Source organism: Rhinatrema bivittatum, chromosome 9 (assembly GCF_901001135.1).
Source record: "Rhinatrema bivittatum chromosome 9, aRhiBiv1.1, whole genome shotgun sequence".
Classification (NCBI taxonomy): Eukaryota; Metazoa; Chordata; class Amphibia; order Gymnophiona; family Rhinatrematidae; genus Rhinatrema; species Rhinatrema bivittatum.
Window position 1 is genome coordinate 222,645,283 of NC_042623.1, and position 17,383 is coordinate 222,662,665.

General features: G+C 44.1%; 1 protein-coding gene across 1 annotated transcript in view; it reads left to right on the plus strand.

Moving 5' to 3' along the window:
* PSAT1 (phosphoserine aminotransferase 1) overlaps positions 1–17,383 on the plus strand; it is a 101,458-nt gene that overhangs the window by 25,493 nt on the left and 58,582 nt on the right. The window contains exon 4 of the mRNA XM_029615727.1: positions 10,050–10,255. Within this exon, the coding sequence (XP_029471587.1) occupies positions 10,050–10,255 (206 nt within the window). The remainder of the gene's footprint in view (positions 1–10,049; positions 10,256–17,383) is intronic.

A 17,383-nucleotide genomic window follows, 5' to 3' on the forward strand; every position in this document is an offset into this window, starting at 1 on the left:
CCAAAAAAAGGTTGAGAACTACTGGGCTAGACCACTGTCAGATTTGTTCCCAATCCTTGTGAATTCCTTTGTGTTAGTGGTTACATAGTGTTAAGATCACCACCTGCTTGCTGTAGTGCCAGTATCTCTCCTATTAGTGTCTATTCTTTCAAAGGAGCCTCTTCTGCACTTTTCAGCATCATCAGGTTCCTCCCACTCTTCAACAGCAGCAGTTGGCCAACTGAGGTCAGCAGAGGGAAAGGCATCAGCAGATGCAGCCTAAGCCCAAGACCAGTGTTTGAAGGTGGGGGGAAGGGTCCAGTCCATCCTCCTGGAATAGTGAGTCCTAAAAATTATGATGTATGGTTACCGCATGCTTCTGTCGCCCTTCTCTGACCCAGCAGACTTCAATCTTCAGCTCCGACCCTTCTCAATCTGTCCAGCTGCTGTTAGAAGTGGAGTTGCTTCTTCAGTTTGACTGCCCTGGGCAGTTTGACTGCCCTGGGCAGTCAAACTGTACCCTCTTAGGCATGTGGCCAGGGATTATACTCCAGGCATTTCCTGATCCTCCAAGAAGTTGGGGGAGGCTTAAAGCCTACAGTGGACTTATTGTATACCAAACCATTTGTTGGTGTGGGAAAGGTTCATGATGAAATCTCTCCAGGCAATTCTCCCTTTCATTCTATAACTGAGAGATTGGATGTGTGCTCTGGATCTGAAGGACGCATATTCACATATCTCCATTCTCCTCTCAAGCTCATGGTGAAGGATGCACACTACCAATACATTGTGCTCCCTTTTAGTCTTTCTATGGCTTGGAAGGTATTCACAAAATACCTTGCAGTAGTGGCAGCAAGACTTTATCGGCAGGGAGTCTGCATGTTCCCATACCTGCAGGACTGGCTGTCAGGAGTTCTGGTCTCTTGAATATATGGCTCCTCCAGCCACAGGGTTTCCTTTCAGCTTTGCCAAGTCAAACCTAGTTTGGGCATTAAGAATTCACTTCATAGATGTTTGGATACATTTGCTTCAAGAGAAGGTGTCTCTCGCTGTTGAAGGAGCCACATTGCTTATGAGCCTGGAAAGGTATCTTTCAGCAGAACCGAGCGTCCTTCTCGGACACATGGCTGCTGCACTGTATGTGGTTCCTCTGACTCATCTGCACATGCAGAGCCTCCACTGAGGCCTTTGAAGCCAATGGGATAGCTTTGTCAGCCTTTATCCCACCAAATCTGGGACCAGAACCCAGTGTGAGCTCGCTCTCTCTCCCCCACACACACTTTCTCTCTCTTACACTTACACACACACACACAAATTGTATTCTTCACACTGCATTTCTGCAGGGGAGTCCACAACAGATTTACACTGTCAACTCTATTCCACTTCATCAGGTCCTGGAAAATAAGTGTCAGAATACTCCTGGTTCATTCTGCCAGAAATTAAACTCTGGGTAACAGACAAAAAAGGACTGAATTAACACAAGTTCAAAACTTGTGAGCAGTAGTGCCAGCCACCAGGATTGAAGTCTTTATTATTGTCTCTGCTGCTCACAGGTTTCAAACTTGTGCTTATTCAACAGAGTTTTGTGTCTGTTTTTCGCTCTGCAGTGTCTGCTTCAGAATCACACCCCCTCCCTTCTCTTCCCTGCAGAATAGGAGGGCAGGCCTGGTTTAAGGTGCAATGTGGCTGTTCTCTGATGTGTCTGCTCCAGGCTTACCCCCTGCCCTCTTTCCTGTAGGCCGCCTGGAGGGGAGAGACTGGAGTAGAGCATACCTGTTGCTCTGCCTCTAAGTCTGAAAAGAAATGGCAGAACTCTGTTCCAGGCTGTTCCCTCACAAATTAAGCTCTGCTAAAAAGGACTCAACCTTACCATCAAGCTTCTTATCTATTCCTCTCCTTTGATCCTAGTTATTTGGGACTCTGTCCAATTGGCTAGCAGCCTGTATAACACACTGTTGCACAAAGGGGCCAATGCAATACAGTGCGCTCAGCCTAGCGCACTATTTAACCTACAGTCGGACGCACCTTTTGGACGTGTGTCCACAGCCCCTTATGCTATAAAGGGATTAATGCGTCCACAACATGCGTCCAACGTGCAGCAAAACTAATAGCGCTCATCAAATGTAAATTAACGCCTGCCCAGAGCAGGCATTAATTTCTGAACAGCCCAAAATGTTGTACAGAAAAATAGAAAATACTCTTTTTCTCTACATCCTCAGACTTAATATTGTAACAATATTAAGTTGGAGGAACAGGTGAGGGAAATGGACACTCAGTTAACCGGCATCCATTTCCCTAACCTGTGACTGTGCACCGGTTAGGAAAACGGATGCCAATAAATTCAGTGTCTGTTTTCTTAACCCATGGACAGCCGACCCTAGCGCCTCCTTGGCAGCGTGACTCCTAATTTAAATATTGCATGGCGTCCCCAGGAGAGGTACCTGGGTGTTAGGAAAGCGGGTGCTGAACACTCGGCACCTTTTTTTTTCATTGGACCCAAAGAGCTATAGTGACTTCAATGACTCATCTTAGGGCTGCTTCTATTCAAGACATTTGCCAAACTGCTACTTGGTCATTTGTGCACACACTCACGTCCCACTACTGTCTGAATAGCCTGTCTCAAAGAGACAGTGACTTTGGACAGGCAGTTCTGTACAGCCTATTCACATACCTACTTGGTGTGAAGCCAGGTTGTCTTAGTTAGTGCCTCTGCTATACAGCCTTCAGCTTGGAATTCCCCACCTATAATGGCTTATTCATGCCTGCTTGTTGACAGAGAAAGCAAGTTTACTTGTCTGTAAACAGGGTTCTGTATAGACAGCAGAATTAATTAGTCACTCTTATTACCCACCCTCCTCCCTGGAGATTTGATTACCTTGCTAAAGGTTTAGGGCCGGATTTTTAAACCTACGCGCGTGGGGTACATTTGAGCGCACACAAATGTACGCCCGATTTTATAACATGTGCGCGCAGCTGTGTGCATGTTATAAAATCCGGGGTCGGCGCGCACAAAGGGGTACACACAAGTGCACCTTGTGCGTGCCGAGCCCTAGGGGATCCCCAATAGCTTTCCCCTTTCCCTCCGGCCACCCCCCCACCTTCCCCTCCCTTCCCCTACCTGTCCCACCCCTCAGCCCGAAAAAAAAAATAACCCCTACCTTTATCCCAGAAGTTACGCCTGCCAGAGGCAGGTGTAACTTGCACGTGCCGGCCAAGTGCCGGCGTGCGATCCCCAGGCCCAGCGGCCAAAGAGAGGCCTCTGGCCACGCTGCCGGACCACCCATTTTTTCAAGTCCCGGGGCTTTACGCACGCCACCAGGCCTTTTGAAAATAGGCCTGGCGCGCGTAAATCCACCTGGATTTACACACGTAGGCTTTTAAAATCTGCCCCTTAAGCTGTAGGAGAGATTTGAGGGGCTCACGAGGCAGTGCACTTGGGAATTCCCTCTAGTTTTTTTTTTTTTTTTTTTTTTCCTTCTGGATTGAAATGTGGAAAACCGTTTGGGTGTGGCGACCTTGCCCTCGTCATGTTCTGACTTAACATATGGATTATGCAGTTGTCATGTAGTACCATGAAATGACCACTGGGTGGCATCTTAAGGGGTAAGTCATGATGTAAGTTTGTTTAATGTGCTTTAGGGAAAAAGTATGTATGTTTCCTTAATAATTTGGGGGTTTTCTTATTTGTGGATAAGGGGAAAAGGTCTTGGCCCTTTACTTCCCTGCTCTCTCCTGTATAGGGTGGGGATTAGGGACCTCAAGCTATATAATCAGCTTAAGTACCTAGCCTGTGGACTGGGAGGCCCTGGGATCCTGCAAGGGGAGTGGGACCCTGCAGGTGCTCTTCCTCTCAAGGAGAGAGGCCAGAGGTGGAATGCAGTCTACCCTTATCGTGGTTGGACCGAAACAGAGAAGTACCAGAGTAGCAAGGAGTGGGTTCTTTTCCCTTTGAGGGCGACTTCCATACTGCAGGTGGAGAAGTGCAGGAGTGGGGTGAGTTAACCAACTGGGGAAGTGCCCTAGAGAAGAACACTATGGCCGGGGAACCTAGCACAGGTGGAAAGGAAAGGTTTCCATCTCCCTCAGCAGAGCGCAAAATAATAGTGATGTGGAGAGACTATTGGCCAGAGCATGGAGTGGTGTTGCCTTTCTCCCAAGGAACGAGCCAAACGGTGCAGAGCAGGATGCTCCAAGAGAGGAAGAAACAGTGTTCAAGAATGGGGTGAGTCGTACTAAGGTATTGTACTTGGGGGAAACTGAAGGATGGTAATGTGGATATTTGGGTAAAGAGGTCCATGACATTGTGAGGTGTGAACAGTGCTCTGGGGAAAGTGATGGAGTAATGTACTTCCTGGAATTTTCTGATGATGTATTTGGTATCCCTTGGATGAGAGTTTTGATATGGGTATGTTTGAACCAACCAGAGCCCTCCCATGGGGTTGAAGGAGAGAAAAGGCAGTGGATCAAATCTCTGGTGGACTCTTATGGTCAGCTGTAATTATGACCTGTGCAGATACAGAAGCCCATGATCATCTGACATGTTCAGGGATGCAAAGTGTTAAAATAACTCATCCATGTGCTTAGTTCTCAGCTGGCTGGGTATTCCAGAAAATATAGCTGCAGTTTGGTTTTGGAATTTGATACAATGTGTCAGTGCCCATCACTGAGCCAGCCTGATCTCATGGATGGAGTCAGATCATGGAGGGAGCAGAGCGAAGGTGCTCCCTCCAAGGAGGGACTAGGTGTGCACACATTTCTTTTTTTCATATGAGCAATAATTTTTTTAAACCCAAGTTTTGAGCAACAGTATTAATGCTGCATTTCTGGATATAGCACAAAGAAAATATTTGTGAGCAACCATGTAAAACTTGTGAGCAATGCTCTGAAATGTACAAGCAATCACTCATGTGCTCAGCTTTGAGGGAACTATGGAAGGGACATTTTCCTTGACCATTCAGTAAAAGAGCAAAGGTGGGTTGTGGTCCACTTCACCATCTGCATGACCTGATCCGAAGAAACCCACCATAGGGAAATCCCCCCCCCCAATCATTTTGTGTACCCCATCACGGGGTTCCGTGTGCTCAGAAAAGTTTTGTTAAGTTCCTAGAGCTGGGTTTGTCTTGGTGACGTCGAATGACATCACTCACATATAACGGCCAGTTCAGCCCGCCGTCTGTGGAGAGCCCTGTTTATAAGTAAGCAAACTTGCTTGCCTCATTTTCTCAGGCTCCTGTACTCTGCTCTGCAGACCAGAAATGATCTTGTACACATTTTCCAGAATTCCCTTCTCGCAAGTGATGCTACTCACTTTTAATGTTGTTCTCGCTTGATTTCTCTGGCAAGGAATCCATTTCTATGTATTGCTGCACCTAAGATTGTAATCCTCTTAATGCTGCAACCTTTTCCCTTCACTTTCTGTCTCATCACTGAATTTTACCACAGTGCGCTGTCTTTGTCCTGCTGATGTACAGTTCTCATTGTGCCATCTTTCCATATCTTTAATTCTTCCTTAGTCTCTTCTAAGATTAAAAAAATGAAATCATCTTATATAAATTCACTGAGCTGCAACATTCTAGAAAACAAGTGAAAACAAGATCAAGGGCCATTACAGCAGCATTTCATTTCAGGTTGAGACTAGCTCTTGCTCCTCCTCGTAGAGTAGCTCAGTTTCAAGCATCCTTCCTAGGAAAGAAAACAATGAGCTCTTCTTTCACCCTTACAGAAGGCCAGAAGGGTGCTATCGACGGGACTGGCCTCCTGCTCTGCCAGACATAGCTTGATCACCTTGGCAGGACGAACAGTCAACACAGACATCAGGCAGCACTTTGCAAAGATTTATGTTCCACAAGGCCAAAAAAAAAAAAAATCACCAAAATATAGTCCACTATATCGTAACTGGAATGTATCTATCACAAACACCTGTTACCAATACCACTTTTATTTTAAATGAAACGAGGATATTTCTCTGTGTATGTGAGGACCTTCATAATACCCCATGGTTGCTGAACTATACATTCAGTATTTTCACCGTTAGCAGGTCATTTATAATCATTAGGGAGAAGTATATATTGTTCTCTTACTCACAAATGACATTTGTTGTTTTGAAAAAAAAGTCAAATAACTTTTTAAAAAGTTCACTTAAGAAGGAAGAATTCACACACACAAGGACCAATGATTATAAATGACCAGCTAATGGTGAAAATACTGAATATATAGTTCAGAAACCGTGGGGTGTTATGAAGGTCCTCACATACACAGAAATATCCTCTTTTAATTTAAAATAAAAGTGGTATTGGTTAACAGGTGTTTTTGTTCACAAAAAAAAAAATGCCAATGCAAACGTATGCCTGAAAGACACGGAGCTGCCAAATAATTTCCTGTTTAGAGGGGGACCTTAGGATAGTCTTAGCTTTCTGATCCTTTCCAGTTGCACTGTGCAGATACCGGTTTACTCTGTAATCTGTACAGGTAAGGGCATTTTTAAAAAAATTTTTATTTATTTATAGTTTATTAATTCCTTCATCATTTTTACAATGCAAAAAAAATAAGAAAATATTGATTCACATCATCAATAACTTAAACATAAATACTTTACCCCCTAAATGTCATGCGAATACAATAACCAGCCCACTTAATGGGGGGCCAAAAAACAAGAAAATTCAAAGGAAAATATTTCATAACAAACATGAATTACTAGGAGAAGCCTATTATAATACCAGTTATTCCCTTTTATTGGGAGGGCGGTCTACCATGCCTATCCACCCTTATCTAGAAGAAAAGATTCCAAGTGAGGTGGTTCCAGAAACACAAATTTGTTCTTTTGAAAAGTGATTAAACACTTACACGGGAATTTGAGATAAAAGGTAGCCCCTAGGGATAACACACTCTGTCTCAAATTTAAAAACAGTTTCCGCTGTGTCTTTGGAAACATCCGGAAATACTTGAATTTTCTGACCACAAAACAATTTCCTTATTTCTGAAATAATTCTGGAGGACAAGATTTTTCTTGCTCTCCAGACTAAACATCACTAACAACGTAGCTCTTGTTTGGATATCATCCGTTGATTCAAGAAAAGCTGTTAAATTAGGACTAGTTGGTAACAGGGGGTCGATACATCTCTTTTTTTTAACAGGTAAATAATACATCTTTGATATAACTAACTCCTTGGTTATACCCAATATTTCTTTAACATACTTATTAAAGAGTTCTTGAGCAGATAATCTAATGCATGGGAAATTCAGAAACCTTAGATTTTTTCTCCTTAATATATTTCAAAGCCCTCTAATTTTTTATAAATTATTAAGGACTGTGACTGGGGCCTGGTCAGCCAAAGCAGCTAAAGAGGCAGAGAAGTATGCCAAAGTCAGCATTTTATAGATGTAGTACTAGTAGCTTGTAATGTAGCCATTTGAGAGATACTTGACTCACTCAAAGTCTCCAAATGAGCAATTCTTTTATTGTGATCCTCCAAGCTTTTCTTAGTTTCCTCAGCCAATTTGGTGGATTGAGCCATGGAAAGGGCTAACATCCTTTCCATTTTGGTGACCACCCTCCACACATCTACCAGGGTGATGTTATCTGGAGGAGTTACTTCATCATTTAGTTCAAACAAATTACCAGACGGCAAACTTCCCCTCTCATTACTAGCAGAAGACCCATCCTGCAGTCCTGGTATTCGCACTCTGGAATCAGGCGATGTTAATGCCATTATTTGGGGGTCAGGGTCTCTGCTGGCCCCCTCCTTACCAGAGGATACATTGGGAGACTGGTCAGTAGCGGGACTAACGGAGGCCCCTGAGGAGAAGGAGATATCTGGGATGACTTCTCTAATGGACTGACTTACCCTCCTTATGAGGTGTTGGTCCATTGGCCCGATGATCTCTCCTCGAGTTGGTGTGGAGATTGCCATCCTAGCCTTCCTCTTCTTTCCCATCCAAGTTTTTCACTCTCTCCAAAAAGCAAATTCAGTAGCACACAAGAAAGAAGAAAAACTCTCCCAGGGGTGTGCCCCTTTGGCGCGCCGGCGGCTGCGCGCCGCTGTCCTCCAGTTTAAATAGAGGCAGCGGCGCCTTGATGACGTCAGGTAGGCGGGGGCTGATAGCCGTTCCTCCGCCAGGCGTCCCTCTCTGCCATGTGGCTCCAAATGCACTATAGGTCTCTGCGCATCTCTCCTCTGATTATGGCTCCTGCTTCTCCGCCGCTGTCCTCCGGTTTAAATAGAGGCAGCGGTGCCTTGATGACATCAGGTAGGCGGGGGCTGATCGCCGTTCCTCCGCCAGGCGTCCCTCTCTGCCGTGCGGCTCCAAATGCACTATAGGTCTCTCAGCGTGTCTCTCCTCCGATATGGCTCCCCAGGGCATTTTTTTACATTTTGTAACAGCGTTCGCTTTCAAGGAGATGCTACAAAAAAAAACAAACCCCCGGATTTTATAAGATACATGCGGCTACGCGCGTATCTTATAAAATTCGGCATACTTTTGTTGGCACCAGTTGCGCCAACAAAAGTATGCGCGCGCGTACTGTTTTAAGATCTACCTCAATGTTAGGTTCGATATTAGGTGCTACTACCCAAGAAAGATTTAGGCGTCATAGTGGATAACACATTGAAATCGTCGGTTCAGTGTGCTGCGGCAGTCAAAAAAGCAAACAATGTTGGGAATTATTAGAAATGGAATGGTAAATAAAATGGAAAATGTCATAATGCGTCTGTATCGCTCCATGGTGAGACCGCACCTTGAATACTGTGAACAACTCTGGTCGCCGCATCTCAAAAAAGGTATAATTGCGATGGAGAAGGTACAGAGAAGGGCGACCAGAATGATAAAGGGAATGGAACAGCTTCCCTATGAGGAAAGACTAAAGAGGTTAGGACTTTTCAGCTTGGAGAAGAGATGGCTGAGGGGGGGATATGATAGAGGTGTTTAAAATCATGAGAGGTCTAGAACGGGTAGATGTGAATCTGTTTTTTACTCTTTCGGATAATAGAAAGACTAGGGGGCACTCCATGAAGTTAGCATGTGGCACATTTAAAACTAATCAGAGAAAGTTCTTTTTCACTCGGTGCACAATTAAACTCTGGAATTTCTTGCCAGAAGATGTGGTTAGTGCAGTTAGTATAGCTGTGTTTAAAAAAGGATTGGATAAGTTCTTGGAGAAGTCCATTACCTGCTATTAATTAAGTTGACTTCGATAATAACCACCGCTATTACTAGCAACGGTAAATTGGAATAGACTTAGTTTTGGGGTACTTGCCAGGTTCTTATGGCCTGGATTGGCCACTGTTGGAAATAGGATGCTGGGCTTGATGGATCCTTGGTCTAACCCAGTATGGTATGTTCTTACTAGCGCCACTGCTTAACATTTCTATAGTGCTACTCGACAGACACAGAGGACAATTGAACTTGAGTTTCATTTATTATGGGAAACCTTAAAACGAACAGGGTCATCCGGAAAACCAGGGGTTAAGATGTGAAAGCAGCCTAAAAAAAGTGGGTTTTTACGCTGAATTTGAAGAAGGGCAGAGATACACAGACTCAGTAAGTCTCTTCCAGGCCATAACTGAGCAGGAAGGTGGAAAGCACATAATCTGCAGTTGGCAGTGGAGGAGATGAGCATAGGTAAGAGTGACTTATGTGCTTATTCTCAGGGCCTATTGTCTCACTAAGCAACTTTCTTGTGGAGGCAGAAGGGACTACAAAAGAAAAAGTAAAAATTAATTTGGTTAACAATTGTCTGCTCCATGTGGTGGTTATTTAGGTTTTTCAAATCTGGACTCCACTGGGGTCTCCTTCTTTCCTTCACCTTCCTCTCTGTGCCCATTTGAGAAGCTGTATGAAAACTGCAATATTTTTAGCAATGGTTTTCGTTCTCTCACCACAACTGATTGTCTCAGTCGCATCAGCTGAACCATGCAGCAGTTCTCTTTTGCCTGGCTTCCACGTACAGATGCTTTATCTTTACCCAAAGCACTGCATCAGATATTCCGTTTTGACTACAGAAACGTGCTAACATTTGTATACATTTGTTAATAAGCAAGTATAAATTTGAGTGTTTTTTTTATTTTTTACAGCAATATACCAGAAAACTACAAAGTCCTTTTGCTTCAGGGTGGTGGGACAGGTCAGTTTAGCGCTATCCCATTGAATCTTATTGGTCTGAAAGAAGGGAGGTGTGCAGACTACATTGTGACTGGGGCCTGGTCAGCCAAAGCAGCTAAAGAGGCAGAGAAGTATGCCAAAGTCAGCATCGTACATCCCAAGCTTGCAAGTTACACACGTAAGAATTCTTGATAAGTTTATGGTGACATTGCTCCTTGTCTCCTTTCAGTCTTGCAATACTACCATTGGCTTTCCTGCTTTCTCTGATATATCTGAAAAATGTTTTATCACCTCACTTTACTTCTTTGACAATGCTGTCTTCCACTTGAGCTTTTGATTTCTTTCCTTGTCTATTTCATCTGCACCAGATATTCTTCCCCATGTTCCTCTCTTTGAGTTCCTTTGTACTTTTTGAATGGTGCACCGTGTGAGGAAAACAAAAGCATTTTGGGCATCAGTTAATTCATTCCAGCAAATTATTAAAGGTGAATTTAGGATCTAAGAATCCTCCCAGCTGACTTTTCCTAAACCCTTGAGTCAGCTGGGAGGATTCTTCTCCAGGCTGAACTTCCCTGAATGCAGGCCTCATTCTTAGGTTGTGCTGAGTGGAGACTTAGCATGTAAATGTTAGATCCAGTCACTGGTTGCTGGACAGGTGTAATCTAGCTGGGAGAATGATGTATATCTGTTTGTACCTCCATCTGCTGCAGTTCTCTGTGACTGTGCAAGTGACAGAGGCAGGCCTTAGCTCCTGAATTACCTTGCTTTATCACACCTTCTGCCCCTCCTCACTAACTCTGGATGATGACAAGAAGATTGATGTGGGTTTTTTTTTCCAGTGGTATAAATGGTGCTGTGCATTACTACAGAAAGGCAATGTTTTTGCATCAGAATATGATGTGTACATCCCAGAGTGCTGAAAGAACTGAGAAATGAAATTGCAGATCTGTACCTGAAGACTACAGGGCTGCCAATGTAAATTCAGTTTTTAAAAAGGATCAAGGGGTGATCTGGGAAACTACAGACCAGTGAGTCTGATGTCTCTGCCAGGCAAAATGGTAGAAACTATCATAAAGAACAAAATTGCTGAACATATAGATAAGCATAGTTTAATGAGACAAAGCCAACATGGATTTAGTCAAGGGAAGTCTTGCCTCACAAATTTGCTACGGTTTTTTTGAGGGCGTAAATAAACGTGGATAAAGATGTGCCAGCTGATATAGTGCATTTGGATTTCCAGAAATCATTTGACAAAGTTCCTCAAGAGAGACTTCTTAAGAAATTAAAAAGTCATGGGATAGGGGGGGCAGTGTCCTATTGTGGATTGCCAACTGGTTTAAAAGATAGAAAACAGAGTAGTGCTAAATGGTAAATTTTCCCAATGGAGAAAGGTGAATAGTGTAGTGCCTCAGGGATCTGTTCTGGGACCGATGCTTTTTAATATATTTATAAATGACCTGGAAATGAGAACAACAAGTAAGGTGATCAGATTTGCAGATGACACAAAATTATTCAACGTTGTTAAATCACAAGAGGATTGTGAGAAATTGCAAGAGGACATTGCAAAGCTGGGAAACTGGGCATGCAAATGGAAAACAAATTTAATATGGACAAGTGCAAGGGAGGTCACGTGATGTGGTGGGCCTGATAGGCAGCAGCTATCAGAGCTCCGGCTACCACCCCAGCCAAATTCTTTTTTCACCGTGCTTACCTGGGTTTTTCTCAACGCACTTTACCAGCAAAATGTCTGGGAACTCTTCAGCACTGGAGTACTGACACGGGGGATATCGTATGGCTTCCCGACCGGCGCGTAAAGAAAAAGAAAAACTTAAGACCCTGGTTCCCAAGATGGCAGAATCGCTAGCGGAAAGCTCCCCGGAAGACAAAATTTCCCATGCAGTGGTAACAGCCCTGGACATGCGCCTCCACCAAATCTCTGAATAAATCACTGAGGTCAGAGCCTCCTTGGTAGATTTTGACGGCCGCATGGAGCGGATTGAAGGTCATGTGGGACTCTCCGAAGATGACATTGGCACACTTGAATGTCGTGTTGACACGTTGGAGAAGCAGGTAAAAGCCAGCGAAGACAAAGTGGATGATAATCGTTCGCGCCGCAACAACTTGCGCTTCGTGGGGATTCCTGAATCCTTACCTGACTTTGAATTGCCGCAATTATTAGAGGCTTGGCTGCTAAGTTTTGTTCCTTCACTTGCTTCTCCATCCGGGGTCCTCATGGAACATGCTCACTGGGTGGGCAGGAAAGCCAATGGTGATATGGCACGCAGACCGCAAGTGATACTGACCCGATTCCTGCACTTTGCTCACAAGGAATTGGTCCTGCAGCACTACCGGAAGGCAAGAGAATTTTTTTTATGACTCTCACCGAATTTTGGTATTCCAGGACTTTTCGCCACGGGTGACACTGCTTCGCAAAGCATTTAATGGAGTCTGCACGGACCTCGTTAACAAGAAGATCCGTTTTGCACTTTTGTTTCCCGTACGGCTTTGAATATCTCATCAGGGCCAGCAAAAATACTTCACTTCGCCATCGGAAGCTCACACTTTCATGCAAAGTCTCATTATCTCGGTCCCACCAGCATCGCCATGATGTATGCATCAGCGGAGAGTTTTCCAGTTGGTTTTTCTAATTGTTCTATGGGTTAAATTTACTATTTGTGGTATGCTTGGCATATCATTATTGGTTGATCCTCCAAGATTCCCTGGAGGGACATATAAGTTCCTCCACTACATATATAAAAATTTCTAAATGTCAATTGTGGATCTCTTGGGGTTATTTTGACTTGCGCTCTGAGGTGTACATTTTGCGCTTTGAGGTGCACATTTTCTGGTTTGGCGGAATGGTAGCCGTGCACATGGTTACACCTCTGTGATCTCCAACCCTACATAGGGTTCCTGTGTTCTATTGAGGGTGGGGTACAATCTCCACTCTTGGGCTGTGTTTTTGGTCCACGGGTGGTGGGGCTTCAAAGTTTTAAGTTTTGGGTTTTCTTGAGGATGGGGGGGTAATATTGGAGTGGGGGGTACTTTGCAGAGAATCTCAGTATCTATTGGTTTACACTGTTTGAATTGTGGTTTGTACTCTTGATTTTTCTGTGTTCTACCTATTTAATGTTCTTACAGATGCGGTCCCTGAAGCTGTGGAGGCCTCAAATTGCAGATCTCTTTCTGGGGCATGGAGGGGTTGATGCCGCGACATCTCTTTTTATACCTGGGCTTATGGCAGTAGAAATGGTGACATGGAATGTAGCGGGAATGGGCACTCCCATAAAGAGGGAGAAAGTATTAGCGAGGCTGGCCAGACTCCGTGCTCATGTAATTTTCTTTTACAAGAAACTCACATGCTTGAGGATGAGGTCCAAAAGTTGCGAAAAAAAATGGGTAGCGCAGGTCTTTTATGCTACCGGCACCTCCAAAAGCAGAAGGGTAGCAATTCTCATCCATAAGTCTACCTCCTTTCAACTACAGGAGAAAGTAGTGGATCCCTAAGGCAGATTCCTTATTTTAAAGGGTATTCTGATGGGGTCCCTAATCATTTTGGTTTACGCCCCGAACACTTATGACCATACTTACTATACCACCCTTCTCTCTCATCTAACTAAACTAGGAGACTATCCCATGGTAATAGGAGGGGATTTCAATTTTGCCATTGATCCTCAGCTGGACAGACAACTGCCTAGGGGTGGTCACTCTATTAGTGAAAATAAGGACCCTAATTTTTTATGTAAGCATTTACAACTACTGGACTTATGGAGGATGCTGCACCTTGGGGAGCGTGAATTCACCCACCTGGCACAGGCATACCCTGCCCGTTCCCGGATTGATTACTTATTAATTTCTGAATCCATTTTTTCCAGATTTACAGGGTCCTCCAGTGCCTCTTTAGTGGTCTCTGATCACTGTCCAGTCGTGGGGATGTATGGTCAGCGACCGGGATTATCCTAAAATCAGTGGCGACTCCCAGCGTTTTTGGCTACTGACCCTGAGTTCCCAGCCTTTCTTTTAAAGAAGTGGCGCAAATTTTTGCAGGTCAATCATCAGCATCTCGGCCAGCATATTTTACTGTGGGAAACCGCAGAATGTGTCCTGCATGGGGATATTATTAGTTATGTTAGCTTTAAAAAGAAACAACTGGACAAAGAAATAATTTCTTTGGAAAAGCAGTTGAGGACCCTTAAACGTCAAATTAACATCAAGGAGGACGTCATAAAGCTCTCTCAGTACAATGCTGCCCGTGTAGCTCTTAATAATTTACTTCATGAAAGAGCTACGAGGGCTCTGCATTTCAGGCAGTTTTCTTTATTTCGTTTTGGTAACAAGGCTGGGCGTCTTCTCGCCTCTCTTTTGAAGGCGCAGGAATCATCTAAATTTATAGCCAACTTAAGAGACTCTGACGGTGCTATTAAATCTGCCTCATCGGATATAGCCGACATTTTCTTTGCATACTACTGTAAGTTATACTCGGCTGATCGGGTGGAGGCCGCTGATATTACAGCGTTTTTAAAGGAGCTTCCCTTACCATAGCTGTTGGACAAACAACAGTCGAAATTGCAGAGGCCCATTGAGAGTGCAGAGATTTGTGAGGCAATCTGGTCACTACCAGCCAATAAGGCACCGGGCCCTGATGGATTGATGTCTGTTTTTTACAAAACATTGATAGAGGAGGTGTCCCAGTTTTACAGTCCGTCTTTGAACATATGACGGACCGACAGGAAATGCCCACCACTATGCGGGCCGCGACCATAGTTGTCCTTCCTAAGGGTGGTAGAGATCCTTTGTTGGTGTCCTCCTATCGACCAATTTCTGTTAAATTTGGATATAAAACTTTTTGCCAAAAGTTTGGCTAACAGATTGAAGCCTCTTATGCCTTTTTTAGTATCGCCAGACCAAGTGGGGTTTGTGGCGGGGAGACGCTCTACAGTAAATATACATAAAGTACCGGCGGCCTTGGAACTCTGTCGGAAATCTAGGATTACTGAACCTTTATTAGTCACCTGTGACACAGAAAAAGCGTTTGACAGGGTAGCCTGGCCCTTCCTTAAGCAGGTCTTGTCCAAGTTGGGGTTCGCTGGGAGAATTTATGACTATATCAATCTACTTTATACCAATCCTTCCGCACGTATCTCGGTCAATGGCCAACTTTCAGAGGAATTTTACCTACAGAGGGGGACTCGACAAGGGTGCCCCCTATCCCCTCTTTTGTTCATTTCCACAGTCGAGCCGCTGGTGTGTAGTTTGAAGGTAGCCCCAGATGTGACCAGTATTTTGATAGGGGCACAAACGTACCTAACTTTGCTATTTGCAGATGATATTTTGCTTTTGTTATCCCATGCTCGTAAAGCCCTCCCAGCAGCCATCAATATCTTTCACTTATACCAGACACTATCGGGGTTCAAACTAAAATTGGATAAAACTGAGGCCCTAGATTTGGGTGGGGCTCTAAGGACTACCTGGGCTGATTTTCCAGTAAAATGGGCCGAATCAACTATTAAATACTTAGGCATTATCATCCATTCCAATCCTCAGAAGTGGTGTAGCCTCAATGTGCCCCCCATGCTTGATAGAGCGACTAAAAAATTGGCGGGATGGCAAAACCTTCCCTTGTCCCTGCAAGGCCGTATTGCGGTGATTAAGATGATTATCACACCACAAATATTATACAAATTGTCCATGCTACCTTTTATATTTCTCTCTAAAGACAATCTGGCAATTCAGATCATAATACGCAAATTCATTTGGAAAAATAAACGAGCACGTTTGGCATATTCAACGATGACCGCGCAGAGAACCCATGGGGGCTATGGGCTTCCAAACTTTATAGTTTACTCATGGGCAGCAAACTTGAGATTCCTGGGAGACTGGATTTTAGGCACTTGGGAGTACACTGATCCCAAATTGATACAGGCTTTGTATTACCCAGCGGACCCATGCTATACTATATATGTCATGGCCCAAACAGGTCAAAAACCACATACGAGCCATAGATTAGTAGCTATGGTGCGAAGAGTATGGGATCTTACACATAGACTCTTGGGTTTACCAACACATGTTTCTCTTCATCTCCCACTGCGAGTTCTTACTCAGGAGTCCCTAGTGATGCTCCCGGCCAAACATACTTTTAATATCACACCTAATTGACCGTTACATAAGGTGTTGGACCCTGCGACTGGCCAGGTATATTCTTTTGCCCAGAAATTAGGTCTCAAATCTCATCATTTTATTCTTTATGGTTACTTGAAGGCATCTGTCCAGGCTGTGTTGCAAGGGACGGCGGGCAATGCTGTTACTAATTCTACTTATGATTCTTTACTGGAGTGTCTCACAGCTAAGACAAGTTCTCTGTCCTGTTTATATTAATTTTATCACTCTGTATTAACATTCTCTGTGTTTGCGACTCTACTTCCTAAATGGTCCAGGGACTGTGGGGAAGCACTGGATGAACGAATGCTGAGAACCAGCTATCAATCCATCGCCCTGATTACAAATAATGTTGGGCTTCGCGAATTACAACAGAGAATCTTTTACTGCATTGTTTATTCACCGGCAAGGGCTCACCAGATGGGCAGCATCTCCTCACCTGCTTGTTTAAAATGTGCTCAGCCATCAGCGATGTTAATCCACTGTTTGTGGGAATGTTCAACGATATCTGCTTTTTGGGACACAGTTCGTGGAAAACTAGGGATGTTATTTCATAAGGCCCTTCTGTGGTCGTGTTCCTTCTGCCTTCTGAATAATGACATTGGAGATGTCAGTTTAAATGTGGATAATGCAGGACTGGTGTCCAAAGCCTGCTTGATTGCGAAAAAGTGCATATTGCTAAAATGGATTGAAGAACGTCCCCCAACTGAGACCTTTGGGTTGCTTTGATGACGGAACTATATCAATTGGAATATGGTTCTATGTACATGTCTTTTGGCCCACACAAAAAACGCGCTTTTCGTGAGATTCGGGGGTCCTACTATAATACTCTTCCCCAAGGCACTTGCGCCACTGGAAGAGGCGGTGTAATTTCCAGAATGGGAGAGTTTTTTGTTTTGTTTTTGTTTCCTTTTTTCTTTTTAGTACAACACCATTATTATTTTAGGACACACATTTCCTCGTGAATTATTGTAGGCGATGTACACTTTTTATGTTTCTATTCCTTGCTGACCAAGGCTTGATGTTCCCCATAAGGTTGTGAATGAGGTTCTCTGCAAAAGGGGGGGGGGGGGGAAGAGGCAGCGACCGCTGATGAAGGGATGTTGCAAGTTTATATACCTATATATACATTTTGAAATTTGGTGGTGTG